This window comes from Coptis chinensis, chromosome 4, assembly GCF_015680905.1.
Source record: "Coptis chinensis isolate HL-2020 chromosome 4, ASM1568090v1, whole genome shotgun sequence".
Taxonomy (NCBI): domain Eukaryota; kingdom Viridiplantae; phylum Streptophyta; class Magnoliopsida; order Ranunculales; family Ranunculaceae; genus Coptis; species Coptis chinensis.
Genome location: NC_141459.1, coordinates 6619306 through 6632982, shown reverse-complemented (window position 1 = coordinate 6632982; position 13677 = coordinate 6619306). Strand labels below are relative to the sequence as shown.

Below are 13677 nucleotides of genomic sequence, written 5' to 3'. Positions count from 1 at the left end.
GACCCACATCTGGGAGCAAATGACCAATAGATATAAACCAATAACAGTAATACTGCTCATAAGTCTGCAATGTAACTAGGTCAAAAGCTACTAGCCAACTCCAATCAACGTTTCTTTCGATGACTTTATATAAGGTCATGTCCTTAGCCTCTAATACATGGGCAGGCGGATCAGGGGGGATACCAAAACATGGTGTGAGCTAGCTGCCTGTAACATATATCCCCTAAATAGCACTACATATCGCTCCCGCAAGTGAATACCATCCTCCTATGATAAATGAATTATGTATATCTGTAGTCATTCGCGTCGACGTGCACAAATGTCCGTGCCATCAAGGTCTCCAAACAATAGAAGCCTGTGTGCTAAGCTCGTTCTGGGTTCAGACATAATTTATGTTATGACTGATCTCACTGGTCAGACGAGCTTGACGAGGTCCGTGCCAAACCCTGAGCCTAAGCCTCTCATCAGTACGGTGTACTCTATGAGGATAGGATTTGCAGCACAAAAATACTCATAAAACCATATCTCTAAGAGAATGACAAACCCTCCAACTCATGCAATTCAGGATTTTCTGGTGCCTCCTAAAGACCCGGCTATCATATATGGTGCTACGCATCAGTGTTTTTTCAAATCTTTAAACCTGTCGCTCTAACATCTCTTTGATAGTATGATTTTTTGAATTCTAGTTATAATCTAAAAAATAATATAAAAACATTAGGAGGGGTTGAATATAATTTGAGTGACGTGAATGAGATTTTCTAAATTATTTTAAATAATATGAAGCTAATTCTAATTTCAAAAAAAATGAGAGAGTTTTGGTAAATTGTTTAAAAGGAGGATTGGGAGGGAGATGATTAGAATAATTAAGGGAGGTAGTTCTAAAATCATAAAATAGAGAGATTACAAATACATAGTTAGGTTGAGAAATTTTCCTCCTAAAGATCCGGCTATTATATAGTGTAGATATATATATATATATATATATATATATCCATTCAATATTGGATATGGGTTATCCGGTTATGCATATCCAATATATGACCATGATACTGATATTTTGGGTCCCATTGTCGATAACTCAATATAGTAGGAACCGATATTTCGGTTTCATGTTGTTATTTGGGTTGGTCCATATGGCCCAAAGTAGGTCCGTGTAGCACTACTCGTTTTCTAATGTTCAAGGCAACCCCGAGTATCATGGAAAATAAAGTTGGCAGTTTCAGTATATATAGCTACTATAAAATCTTGTTTCTAAATCTTCACACGCCTTTTTGAGTTCTAGTCTCGTTTTCTCAAAAGACACAAAAGTTGCCAGGACTCTTTACTACAATGGCTTCGTTCTTCAAGATCATGATTGGTGACTTCACCAACACCCTTGTAAGTCTACTACACAAGTTCACATTCATCCTACTGTTTTTTTTTTTTGTTTACTATTTTTTAACTGTTTGGTCTTTTTTTTATACTGTGTAGAGATTGCCAGTGGCTTTTACGAAGCGTTTGGAAACAAAACTTGACACCAAAGCAATACTTGAAGATCCTACTGGGGGTACGTGGGTGGTTACATTGAAGAAGACTGAGACTAACTTGTTTTTTCAATGTGGATGGCCACGTTTTGTGAAGTATAATTTTATAGAGTTTGGTGATTTATTAGTTTTTACTTATGCTGGTTATTCAATATTTAATGTTAAAATATATGACAAAACTGGGTGTGAGAAAAATTTGAGTTTAGCCAAGAAAAGCTCTGTTACTGAACAAGAGAAAGATAGTGGCAAGAAAAGAAATAGTAAGTTGCCTTCTTTCCAATTCTGTGTTTTTAGGTTTTGAGTTGACATTGATTACTGTTTTTCAGTATTGTATTTTAATTGTGCGTCATGTCAATAGGAGGGCGTGTTGAAGGAAAGAAGAAAAATGCGCTGGCCATTGTGCTTAGAGAAGATCTGTTGTCGAATAATGGGCATACCTATACTACCTTAACTAAGAGGGTTAAGAGGAAGGGTATGAGTTATGATTGTGAATATAATTTCTGGTATTTCCTTTTTCTATATGTTCTTTGCACTGAGGGAGCATTACATATGATTGCCCTAATAATTTGTAGAAAGTATGTATATGTGATTTAAATGATTATTACAAAGACTTTGTAATGAGTAAATTGAGATTCCTGGATAGTTTTATAAAACTTCATAGTTATAAGACCTCTACCTTTCTGTTTGGATAAGTAACCATAAGATAGTTGCTAGGTACTGTAGTTAAGTGTGCGGAATTTAGAGTTCCCCTTGAACACCATTTGTTTAGCCAAATAGATTACATGTATAGACAACCCATTTTCCTGGAGGCCGATCTGGTGCCACCTCACATCCTTATTTGCAACTTAAATAATGTGACTGCCTATGAAACATAGTCCAGATAGATTATCATGAAAAAAGAAGAAGATCAAAGAAGAACATGATTAATAAATGTCTAGTGAATAGCGAAGGATACAGATAGGACGCTACCCTGACCTCTGCCAGAGCTCTTGCAACACCATTTTACAGGTTAGAGGCTGTTGGAGAATCAAAAGGTTCTTGACCCCTCCCTCCCAAACAACTATTATGCATTAGTTGACTTGTGGTTGTCACACTATCTCCCGACCCTGAAGCAGAAGGTCCTATCATCCCAAATACACCCCAAAGAGAGGGAGATATACAGTCTTCTGTGGAAGTTACTGTCTTAGTAGTTCTTCCTTCACTCGGGTAGTAGTTGGTCACTTGATGGAAGACTAATGGAAGTATTTTTGGGGGACAACAAGAATGTTAGACAAACATTCACGAAAACTTTCCTTGTGTTCTTAGACCAAAATGTCATACAGAATGTCATCGTAGCGGTTCTCCGGGTAATAATTCCTACTCTTTGCACATCAAATAAGGTATGGACCTTAGTAGGGGTTCAAGTTTTTGTTGAATTTCTTGTGCTCTAGTGGCAAAGCAAGGCTTGATATATAATTTCAATCTATCTGAACAAAGAGATCAGAGAAACTTATAAATTTCCTAGTGTTTAAACTCAAAGCTTATCGTTCTGTGGAGCTTAGTACATATAAGCATATCAAACTAACTCGTATCCTTTTTTAAATGACAGCTAACCGACAAATAGACCCAAGAAACTATGCTAGGAACTTACGAAGTGAAACGTCATCTTTTGATGACAGCGAAGAGCTTAGTCTTGAAGGAGCATGTCATGTACCTGAAAAGCATGTCATGGTTGACCTTGAAGATCAGCAAACAACCAAAAGAAGAAATGGAGGAGATGAATGTCATTTTATTGTGGGTTCAAGCACCATTAAAAGAAGAAAATCAACTTCTGGGAAAGATTCTCCATTTGAAAAGCAGAGAAGAAGTAAATCCGAGAGACATCTGAATCAAAGAGAAACAGGAGAATTATCTAAAAGAAACAAACTTATTCAATGTGAACGGGCCGAAAGTGATGTTTCAATGGATTCAGAGAATGAAGTAATTTCAGTATACTCAAATACTGAAAGCGAAGATGTGGTGAATAGTCTAGATGCATCTGTTCCTTCTTGTGATGATATGGTAGATGATTTCAGTGGAAGAAACCTCGCATACTCAATTGATGAGGAAGTTAAATCGCGTGACCTTGAGATCGGATGTGGAAGTGAAGAACTTTTAGACCATCAAGGTACTTGAAAAAAATGAACTAGTAAGTCTTCAAATAGTAACAGTGCTTGAGATGATTTAAGAGTTGACACTGATTTTGTTTATTGTTTCTGTAAGTCAATACAGATGCGCTTGATTCGTCTTCCGAAAAAGAGAGTGTTGGCTTGCCAATTGTTGAGAAGCATCGACACTCCAGAACATATGCAGAATGGAGGCAGCTTGTTACCGCCCGTACTAGGCAGACAAAAGCAATCCAAGCAGGAAATGAGTTTGAGTCTGAGAATCCATTTTGCAGAGTTGTTATGGGAGAGACCTACATTACTAAGGCCTTCATGGTGAGTTCTCATATCTTCATTTGACTTATAGCTAGCTTTCACATATTGCAGTTCCGTTAAATGCTTTCTCTAATTGGATTTTGGTGAAACTGCAAAGTCTCCCCAATTGTCAGATGAGGTTGCCGAGTGGTACAACTTTTTGTCGAATAGTATGGAATTGTATTCCGTAGTTTCATTATAGTTGTTAAATTTAAGAAAGATTATTGGAATATGAGGTTCTTGAAGACACTTCTCGTCTAATTTCACATGTTCCAACTTGTGCAGAACTTGCCATGCAAATTTGTGAGATCTTTTACAAGGACATCTTTCAATGATCGTAGGATTAAGAGAAAGCTGAACGTTCGCCTACTGGTTTCTGATGGGAGAATGTGGCTGGTTACGTTAACTTGTAGAAGAAATAAAGCATACTTTTCTACCGGTTGGGGTAAGTTTGTGGAGGAAAATAAATTGAGAGAAGGAGAAATATGCTTCTTTGAGATGATTAAAAGAGGGACACTTGATATCAAAGTTTCCAGATGCGAAGCCACAGTCACTCCTGCAAGGTCAAATGCGTGCAGTTAATTACTGAGGAGTTGTTAAACGCTTCTTGTCACCTCTTCATTCCTGTCCCAGGTAAGACAATGGAGTATAACTAAATGCAGATTTCATGGCATTGAGACTTTTTTGGAAGAAACTAAGCTCCATATGCTTGTAGCATTCAATTTGCTAGTGGTGAGATTTAGTGACTTAGTCATGAGTTAGGCCTGCTGTACGACTGTTACATGGGACAGCATCACATCTATCCAATAAGTTCACAGAGGGAGTAAATGATGAGAAAGAAGCTAGGCATGCTTTGCAATTTGAACGCAGTGTAAGGTTGATTTTTGCTACTGTACAATAATGCTGCTACAAGTTTTTTTGTTGATAGTAGTGCTCTGCTCATATGTGAAGACCTGGTGACAAATTATGCCCATTCCCAGTATTTGGGTTCAAAAGAGGATCGAAGTGTCGTGAACATGGAACTGAGGAGCAGAAGTGACTGATATTTTATTTTATTTTCTTCGCGTTTGGTTATTTGTGTATCACGTACATCATCTATTGTTGTTTTTTCACTTTCTCTGTATATCCAGAAAACAATGTTGGTCCCTCGCTCTTTTTCAAATCTTCTTCATTTTTCCCCTGATTCAAGTTTATTCATACTAAAGGTGGCAGACGGTCTCCTTAACCCATGCTTAAAAGTTTGTTCTTGGGAATTCCTATCTACAGGAGAGTACTAGCCATTTGGCCCGGCCTATGGCCGGACTTGCTACATAGATAACTAATGACTCAAAAGCCTAAAGTCCAATTGAATAAATAATATATGCATATTGATAGCTAATGATTCATTGCATACTTTGTTTGAAGAGTTTATGTTTTTCTATTTTCTTTAAGAGATTGCAAGCTCTCAAACTTTGATCTAGTATGTGTAATGCGTACATTTTTTCTGGCTGATGCATCAGCAGTAGCGAAAGACAAATCGATGTCAATCTCAAATCTAGATGAATATCATGATATAGGTGACAAATCTATAAAGAAAACTATAAATATACAAACATCCACGAAAACCCTAACACGACTTATCTGATTGCAACACATTTATTCCAAGTAGCATAACTAAGTAAGTTTTGTCTTATATCCAATTTGGAATGAAACAAATACACTATCAAAGAAATGCACTTTGCCTAATGACGCTTCACAGAACTGCATTGTTCTTCATACCTTTTTAAATTATATGCATTGCAGGTACATTTTAACAGGTCATCCCTATTAGAAGTAAAACCATTTTCTTGCGTATATGTATATATACTAAAACAATCAACATAAATTCAAAGTGAAAAAGCATTGTACTCCCCATCTTGCTTGAATTCAGTAAATTTTATCAAGTATGCAAATTCATTCCAAAATTTAGTGCTAAATTAAGAAAAGTACTTGATATGAAATATTCTTCTGGAAAGGATCAAAAGCTAGACACAGTTTAGGCATATATATTTTCTGTAAAATCAAAAACAAAAACCAAAAAACATATATGCAAATTCAATCAATTTTTTTTTTTCTTTCTTTATGATGTACAACACAATCGTGTGTAGCAAAACGAACACTGCTCATATCATTTAAAGCAAATTAGATTATACACTTATCAACTAAACAAATGAAATAAAAATGAGATGTGCCTCCAGCTAATTCAAATTAGAGAACAGTACCAACCAACTATACCATGGTGTAGCGCCAACAACTTTAATAGTAATAGAAAATATTTTCCGAGTTGGGAAGGAATGCCACGAAGGAACCATGATTAAGGACTTGAAGTCACGGTCATCAGGTGCCATTACTTTCTCTGCAGCGAGAACGGTTTCGGTTAAAAGAAAATTGAGTAGGAGCAATTTCTAAATTGTGCACTAAGCTATCATTATACCTTGCTCAGATCCAAAGGGACAAACTCTAAACACAATTTGAATTACAAAATCAGGCCACCACCAATGTAAAACTACCACCAACCCATTGTGTAAGTCTGAAACAGGGTCCTGTAGGTTCAAAAATACTTGTATAGCCTAAGATGTATTTTGTTCAGTCCCCCATAGAATTTAGAGTGGAAGATATACTATGTTTCGACACTTAAACAGATTTTGCAACCTAAGCTATGCTTTTGTTTATGATAGCGGTAGTAAAAGTTTTTTTTGTGTAATCATCTTCAGATGGATCCCTCTATGTAAGCTGATTATTAACACTCCATATGTCCATTCCCCTCACACCATGGGCAAAACCTAGTTAACATAAGGAAGCTCATTAGGTGGCATTCCCATATCAGCATCATAAACGAATTTGAGGACAAAGGGGCGAGGAAGTAATCGTTAGAAAATATATTAATTGTTTAAAACCGAAATCTACTACTGACGATTGGCTCGATTCCCCATAAAATGGGAGCAAATGGCGATATGATAGCGGTAGTAAAAAAAAATTGTGTAAACATCTTGGATGAATCCCTTTGTGTAAAGCTGATTATTAGCATTTCGATGTCCATTCCTCTCGCACCATGAGCAAAACCACCTAAGTAAGCTCATTAGGTGGCATTCCCATATCAGCACCATAAAGCGAATTGGAGGACGGGGCGGAAGTAATACGTAGCAAATATATTAATTGTTTAAAACCGAAATCTACTACAGAGCATTGGCTCGAATCCTAATCAAATGGGAGCCAAGGACTTACATGCGAATTCCCATTGTTGCAAATGCTTAGGCAATCATATCAAAGACAACTACCAATCAAAATACTATACACACAACATTATGACCATTTTTATATAATTTTTTTATTTTATTAGTATGTATAAAATTTTTTAGGGTTATTTAGCTTTTGGCCCCACTTTATTTATGGATATTAGCGTTTGGCTCTCCTAAGTTGCTAAATTCGTTTTTGGCCCCAGTTCTGTTAGTTGAATTAGTCAACTTTAACTCCATCGTATGTTTTCCTACTCACATTTTCGTAATGGCATAAATACCCATCACACGTGACACACATACTGATTTTATTGAAAACAAATAAAATTTACACGTGTCGAAATCTTGTGGTTTCCATCCAACGGTTACTGATAATATTAAGTTTCTATCCAATGCTGTACCAAAGATATGTTCTTTTAGTTATTCTTTTACAATTAGGCTTATCAGAAATTCAATATTATTGCAGGAATGGATTGAGAGAAGAAGTATTTGGATGTAATGTCAAAAGGAATAGCTACTGTGCTTTTGATCTTGTGTCTACTTGTATTGGTTACTGCTGAAGATGATGAATTCCCGCGGGTTAATTGCGATGAGGAAGGATTTTGGAGCATTGAGAGCATTATGCAATGCCAGCTAGTTAGTGATTTTCTCATTGCGGTTGCATATTTCTCAATCCCTCTCGAGCTCGTCTACTTCATAATAAGTTGCACTAACATCCCATTCAAATGGGTTATGGCTCAGTTTATAGCGTTTATTGTGCTTTGTGGAATGACGCATTTACTAAATGGATGGACTTATGCGCCTCATACGTTTCAGCTGATGTTGGCGCTTACTATTTTCAAAATCCTCACTGCTTTGGTCTCGTGTGCAACTGCAATTACTCTCATAACTTTGATACGCCTTCTTCTTCAGTTAAAGGTAAGAGAGCTCTTCTTGAAGAAGAAAGCTTGGGAGCTTGATGGGAAGTTGGGATGATGAAGAAACAAAAGGAAGCAAGTTCGCATGTACGAATGTTGACTCATGAGATTCGGAAGTCTCTTGACAGGCATAGTATCTTGGACACCACAATGATTGATTACATCCAATACTTTGGATCTTTAGAATTGTGCAGTTTGGATGCCCAATGAGGATAGGACAGAGATGAATCTTATCCATGAACTGAAAGGCAGGAGTCGTGTTTTCAATCCCATATGATGACCCAGATGTATTGAAAATAAAAAAAAAGTGAGGGAGTGAAAACACTAAGGCACGGATTCGCTCTTGGAGTCGCAAGCGATGGTGATGCTAATGAATCAATGGCGCATTGCCATCAGAAGTAGGAGTTGTTGAGACTACCCGGTCCACTCATAAACTTACCACGGACATGTTTCCTTATCGTGGCTCATGACTTATTTCCCGCGACTACGTTGACGATCTTGTTGGCTTTTTCTTTTGTCTTCATCTCTTCTTCTCTCCTCTGCGATAGCTCTTGCTCCTCCGGCAATTTCAGTGGATGATCTTATGATTAAGCTAGTTCAGTGTTGTCTGAGCTATATTCAGTTGATTCTGTGCTGCATCTTTAATTGCCATAGCTGCATCCTTAGCTGCATCAAGTTCTGCACCGACTGATTTCATGTTGGGCCTTCACAATAATCAGCACATTGCGCAACCAGGCCACATTGAAATTCACATTTTTAGCAGACATTAAAGACTGCTCCTATTTCCTAGACCCTACCTACTGATTGGTTCATCTCCACTATTGTTTGCAGCAACCTCTTCACTGTATCGCCCTGCAGAACTGGATCTACTAAAGCTGAATTAGAAGCCATCAAACCATATTTCTCCCGAACCTAGTTATATAGTGGCAGATACTCCTTGGACAATAAAAAAACCATCAATCTCAACCTTCTCCTTGTCAGTTGACAAAGGCAGAAGTGCTCTGAAAAGTCATTCTTTCTCCTCAATCGCCCCAGCATGTTGAACTTCAGTTGGTAATCCAATATTATCACCTACCTCCATCAAAGGCATTTTATGCCATGCCTTGTCTCTAACAACTGTTATTAGCTCTCTGCTAGCTATTCCTGTATCATTCCCACTCTCATCTCGCATATTAGCACCCATATCTTGCTTATCTCGGTTTCGAAATACATAAAATCGAGATTTCGAAGACCCACGTCAGCATCTATGACAACAACTGAGAAACCTAGACGTGCTAATGAAAGACCCACATTGGCTGTTGTTGTAGTACCCCGAGATACTAATACTGACATCTAACGTAGTGATGCCTTCTCTCTTTCATCTATAATTTCAATGTAGAACTAACACCTCCAACACTTAAAATTCCTCTTACAACAACACTGACCAAGACAAAAGACAAAAGCAAAATTGCCAAAGGCTTGGAGTATCTTTTAAATCTAACTACAAAGCCTGTGCATGACATGATTTACAAATTTTCGGTAGAACCACGACTTGTTAAGCAGGAATTTGAAGAAAATACAATCATTGCCTAAAGGAACTCTCTTCCCTTGCCGGTCACTAAAGTCACAATCAGAATGGTTTCAAAGGCAAAAAAATGGGAAGAGGAAAAGAAGAATAAGCGGTCTTTGGTTTTCAGTGAAATGACATGGATCCCTTTAATTAATAAGAAGTAAGCTAGAATCACTCTACCTTGACCCCACGAGGGGTGAGAACTCAACTTCGGAGAAAGCGGAGTCTCTCCGCCTCGCATCAACACCACTCAACCCCGTATTTCCATGCCCATCAAAACTGTTCGGGCTGACACCCTGAAAATCTCATATAAAGCATAAACCGAGTACCTTCCCAATGTGACTTTGAATTGAAGAGAAAATCGACAAACAGTAAATTTGACACTACTATCTTAGAACGTGTTCTAATTTAATAGTTGGAATAATCTTCATGTCTGAAATTCAAAAAAAAAATATATATTTAAACCTAACACAGACACTAAAGATAATTGCACTTACTTTAATTGCCAAATACTCATAAGTTGTGAATTCGACATATAAACCCTCTTTGTCTCGCAGTGATGCTCTGATAAAAAGTATGTCTCGCACAACACAATGAACGTAAAACGGAAGCCCAGGGATTGAGCAATATTCTCCAATAGTAAAACTTGCACTCATTGACCTTATCCTATCTTTACTTGGGAATCTCACCCATCCAGGTATCTAGTACAGTTGGAAATATTGTGTTCCAACCGTCTAGAGGCCATTCACTGGCCATGGCCTCACTAACTTAAATTTCCACAACTACACATAGCCACATCATGCAATATAAACTTGTAAATGACATTAAAAGTAAGAAGAAGAACCAAAAGTACCCCGATTGTGGGACTCAACAATCCCTTGCTCTTGCACATTGGACACGCCCCCCATCGTCCATTATCTTCTCGTTCACAAGTACTACTAATATCTTCATTCATTTGTGGGGTCATGCAGTTTCTACCATATCTTTTTAGATGAATTGGTGCCTAAGAAGATGAATAGAGTAGATTCTATCAAAATAATTAAGTATTGCCTTTCAGAGATTATTTACAGTAAACAAAGATAAGTAATGAAAGATTTTCACCAAGACGACTATTTTTCTCAATCTGAAATTTGTTTTTCAGTAAATGTTGTTTATTGCTTCCAAAATTTTCTATCTTGCCAGAGATATAGTGTTGGATTTCACCATTTACTTCAATAGTTTGGAGCTTCTAATAAGTAGGAAAATGAACGGTTCTTGGGAAGTTGCCTTGTTCTAAATTACTATTATTATTTTTCTATTTTGTTTGGTAAACTTTATTTCATCAGGATCACCTTCCTTTCACGGTTATTGTTATTGCTCTCTTTGGTAACTTGATATTATCATGCATGTTTCATGACCCTCGTAGTATCTTCTTCTTCTATTCATCTTCCAACAAATGATGAAATTATTAGTCATATAGTGGGGATACGGCCTTGGGTCATGGGTCACACCTCCCCATGAAAAAAAAAAAAAAAATGGACTCAACTACTCAAGTAAAATTTGTGAAACACTGAGATATAGATTTTACTACTCTTCTCGCACCAATCCTTTCTATTTGGTGTATCATTTTCCGAATCAGTGTAAACTTATTATTGTAAATTACTTCAGCACTTCTACTAAATGTTGCTTCTAATACCACCTTAGTAAAGGTGAGTAGTTAGTAAATCCCTGATTAAGCAAGATGAGTTCAAGTGCATAATCGTTTTTTTTTCTTGCCTTCCATCAAGCTATTTCTTTCGTTACATTGCTAGATAACTTGTTTGATGATGCTGATGTTGTAAAGCATTGAATCCAGGCATGTGGTACTCGTACTTCACCAACTGGGCAAAAGTCATTTTTAGTAGTATACTGTACATAAATCCTTTGGGGAACATACAAACCAAATTACAACATTGGGAAATTTATAGCCATCGATTTTTTTTTTTTTTTGGTACCTACATCAAGCCTATCTCAATTGATTGCTAAAAAACAGTAGGGCATTAGAATGGTGTTGCTCAACGTGGGGGGCACAAACATGCAATTGGGATGGTCCATGTGATTCTGGGTTTCGGGTCCTAGCATGTGGTACTCATACTTCACCAATTGGGCAAAAGTCAATTTTTAGTAATATCTTGTACATATATCTCTTCTTTGGACATAGAAAATACTATATTTGGAAAATTGTTTGTCGATGAGGTATCGATGAGTTGATCCATGTGGCTACCTTAAACTCATCTCAGTTGATTATTAAAAATATTGAGAGAAACAAGAGGGGCATGAGAGTGGTATAGCTCGATGTGGAGGGTCACAAACCTGAAATTGGGCTGAAAAATGCGAAAAATTCTGCTTGTACGGAATTTTCTAACTGAAAAGCTCAAAGCCATTTTGTTTTTGATGTCTTATCGAAATGGGGTTTGGCCTGCATATGATGATCTATAATCTTCAAAAATCTTTGTTTAGTGCGGGTATAGTTCCAACCCTTCATAGGTGTTTTAGTATGTTCTATGTCCTTGAAAAGTTATGAGTGTGTTTGTAACTTTTTACAATTGCGATGCAAGCACATTTTAGTTTTTTTGGAACCGAAAAAGGAAGATGTGAGTATGTAACATACTGGTTCATGCTGAGCATCTATATTATACTTGAATATTTTTATTGTTGTAGTATGCATTTTCTCAATACCTCTATTTGATGACAATCAAATCTACATTTATGTTTTATGATGCATGCACATATTGCAACTTGTGCATTGTCTACTTATTCTTTGGATAATATTATACATAGGCTTCCTCGTTTACCAAGGTTGCCCCCAAAAAAAGAAAAAAGGTTTACTCTGCTTCACTGATGAAGTTTGTTCCATATCTAAGAATGAAGATGGTCAACATTTCTACTTTTAAAAGTAGTTAAGTATGGACTTTCTTGATTCATGGTATCGTGTATGAAAACCGGGACTCTCAAACCGCTATTGCAATTGGATCAAAGTCATTACAACACTCTTATGGGCGAGCTTGTTGCTTTCGAAACAACTTGGTTATCTGGATCTTTACTTCTTGGAATGGGGAAATCTCTAAGAAAATGGATCAAAACTGTGTTTTTGGCAAGAAAGCATCAAGATCAATTCATGGTCAAAGCATAAAATCAAAAGTGAAGTAGATTAATTCAATTGTTGTTTGTTGGTTTCTCCACTTGTGGCTACTAAAACAGTAGGTCCGTGTCTGGTTTTGAGTAGTCCGTGGGAAGTGGAAACCGGTATCAAAACTCAATGATACTTTGCTGAAGCACTAAAAGGTGTCTTTGGTGGACTGCCTTGGTTGCAATTGTCTTTGCTTCGGAAAAACAGAGTTTGCGCCTCAAAAGGAGATGGAGCTATTCCAAAAGAATAAACATTCAAGTAGGTAAAAGAATTAAATGCAAGAGAAGCAAGGGTATATCATGCCATCATGGGTTTAAAAAATATATATATATAGAATTGAAAGAAAAGGGGAAAGACATATACTTAAAATCATTATACATCTACCATATAAAGAGAAGGGAAAGAACTTAAAGGAAATATCCGGTCAATCTACCGAAGAGAGAAAGATAGGGGCCAAGCCGCCAAGGGCATCGGAGCAGGTGGAAAAGCCTGCCAAAAATACATCTTTAAACAGCTAGGATTTAGTTACCTTCTGATTATGTTATATATATATATATTGATTGGTTAAGATATTAAAATAGGTTTATACAGAGCTTCTTTATAGCTTACACTACTTACAGACTACATTCTCACCATCAGGAAGGATGCTGATTGACCAAGGAAGCAAGTTATAGTGCTTGTTACTGAACACAACTTTGGCAGCAGACTTGGAATTGTAGTTCGCGAGAAAGGCTGCACAACCTCCGGAGTTGGAAGAGAATACACTTTCCTGAAATATATATATGATTGATTAAGGCAACTGAGTTACCAAGATAGAACAGGTGGAAAACTTCGTGATATTAGAAAAA

General features: G+C 36.9%; 1 protein-coding gene across 2 annotated transcripts; it reads left to right on the top strand.

Annotated features, from left to right (window-relative positions):
- The first annotated feature begins 1282 nt into the window (after positions 1–1282).
- LOC147501520 (uncharacterized) lies at positions 1283–5210 on the top strand. Of its 2 annotated transcripts, none has more exons than XM_086606580.1 (6): positions 1283–1377; positions 1471–1783; positions 1882–1995; positions 3112–3669; positions 3774–3982; positions 4247–5210. In XM_086606580.1, exons 1-6 carry the CDS (start codon positions 1330–1332, stop codon positions 4541–4543), a joined length of 1539 nt encoding a protein of 512 aa, XP_086462706.1. In that variant the 5' UTR covers positions 1283–1329; the 3' UTR covers positions 4544–5210. The 2 variants fall into 2 exon arrangements, with proteins under 2 accessions (XP_086462706.1, XP_086462705.1); XM_086606579.1 differs by having other exon boundaries at positions 3765–3982.
- Positions 5211–13677: the final 8467 nt, after the last annotated feature.

Coding starts and splice junctions, on each gene's coding strand:
- LOC147501520 (XM_086606579.1), top strand. CDS start 1,330: ATGGCTTCGTTCTTCAAGATCATGATTGGTGACTTCACCAACACCCTT. Junction 1,996..3,111: donor TAAGAGGGTTAAGAGGAAGG/GTATGAGTTATG, acceptor TTTAAATGACAG/CTAACCGACAAATAGACCCA. Junction 3,670..3,764: donor AGAACTTTTAGACCATCAAG/GTACTTGAAAAA, acceptor TGTTTCTGTAAG/TCAATACAGATGCGCTTGAT.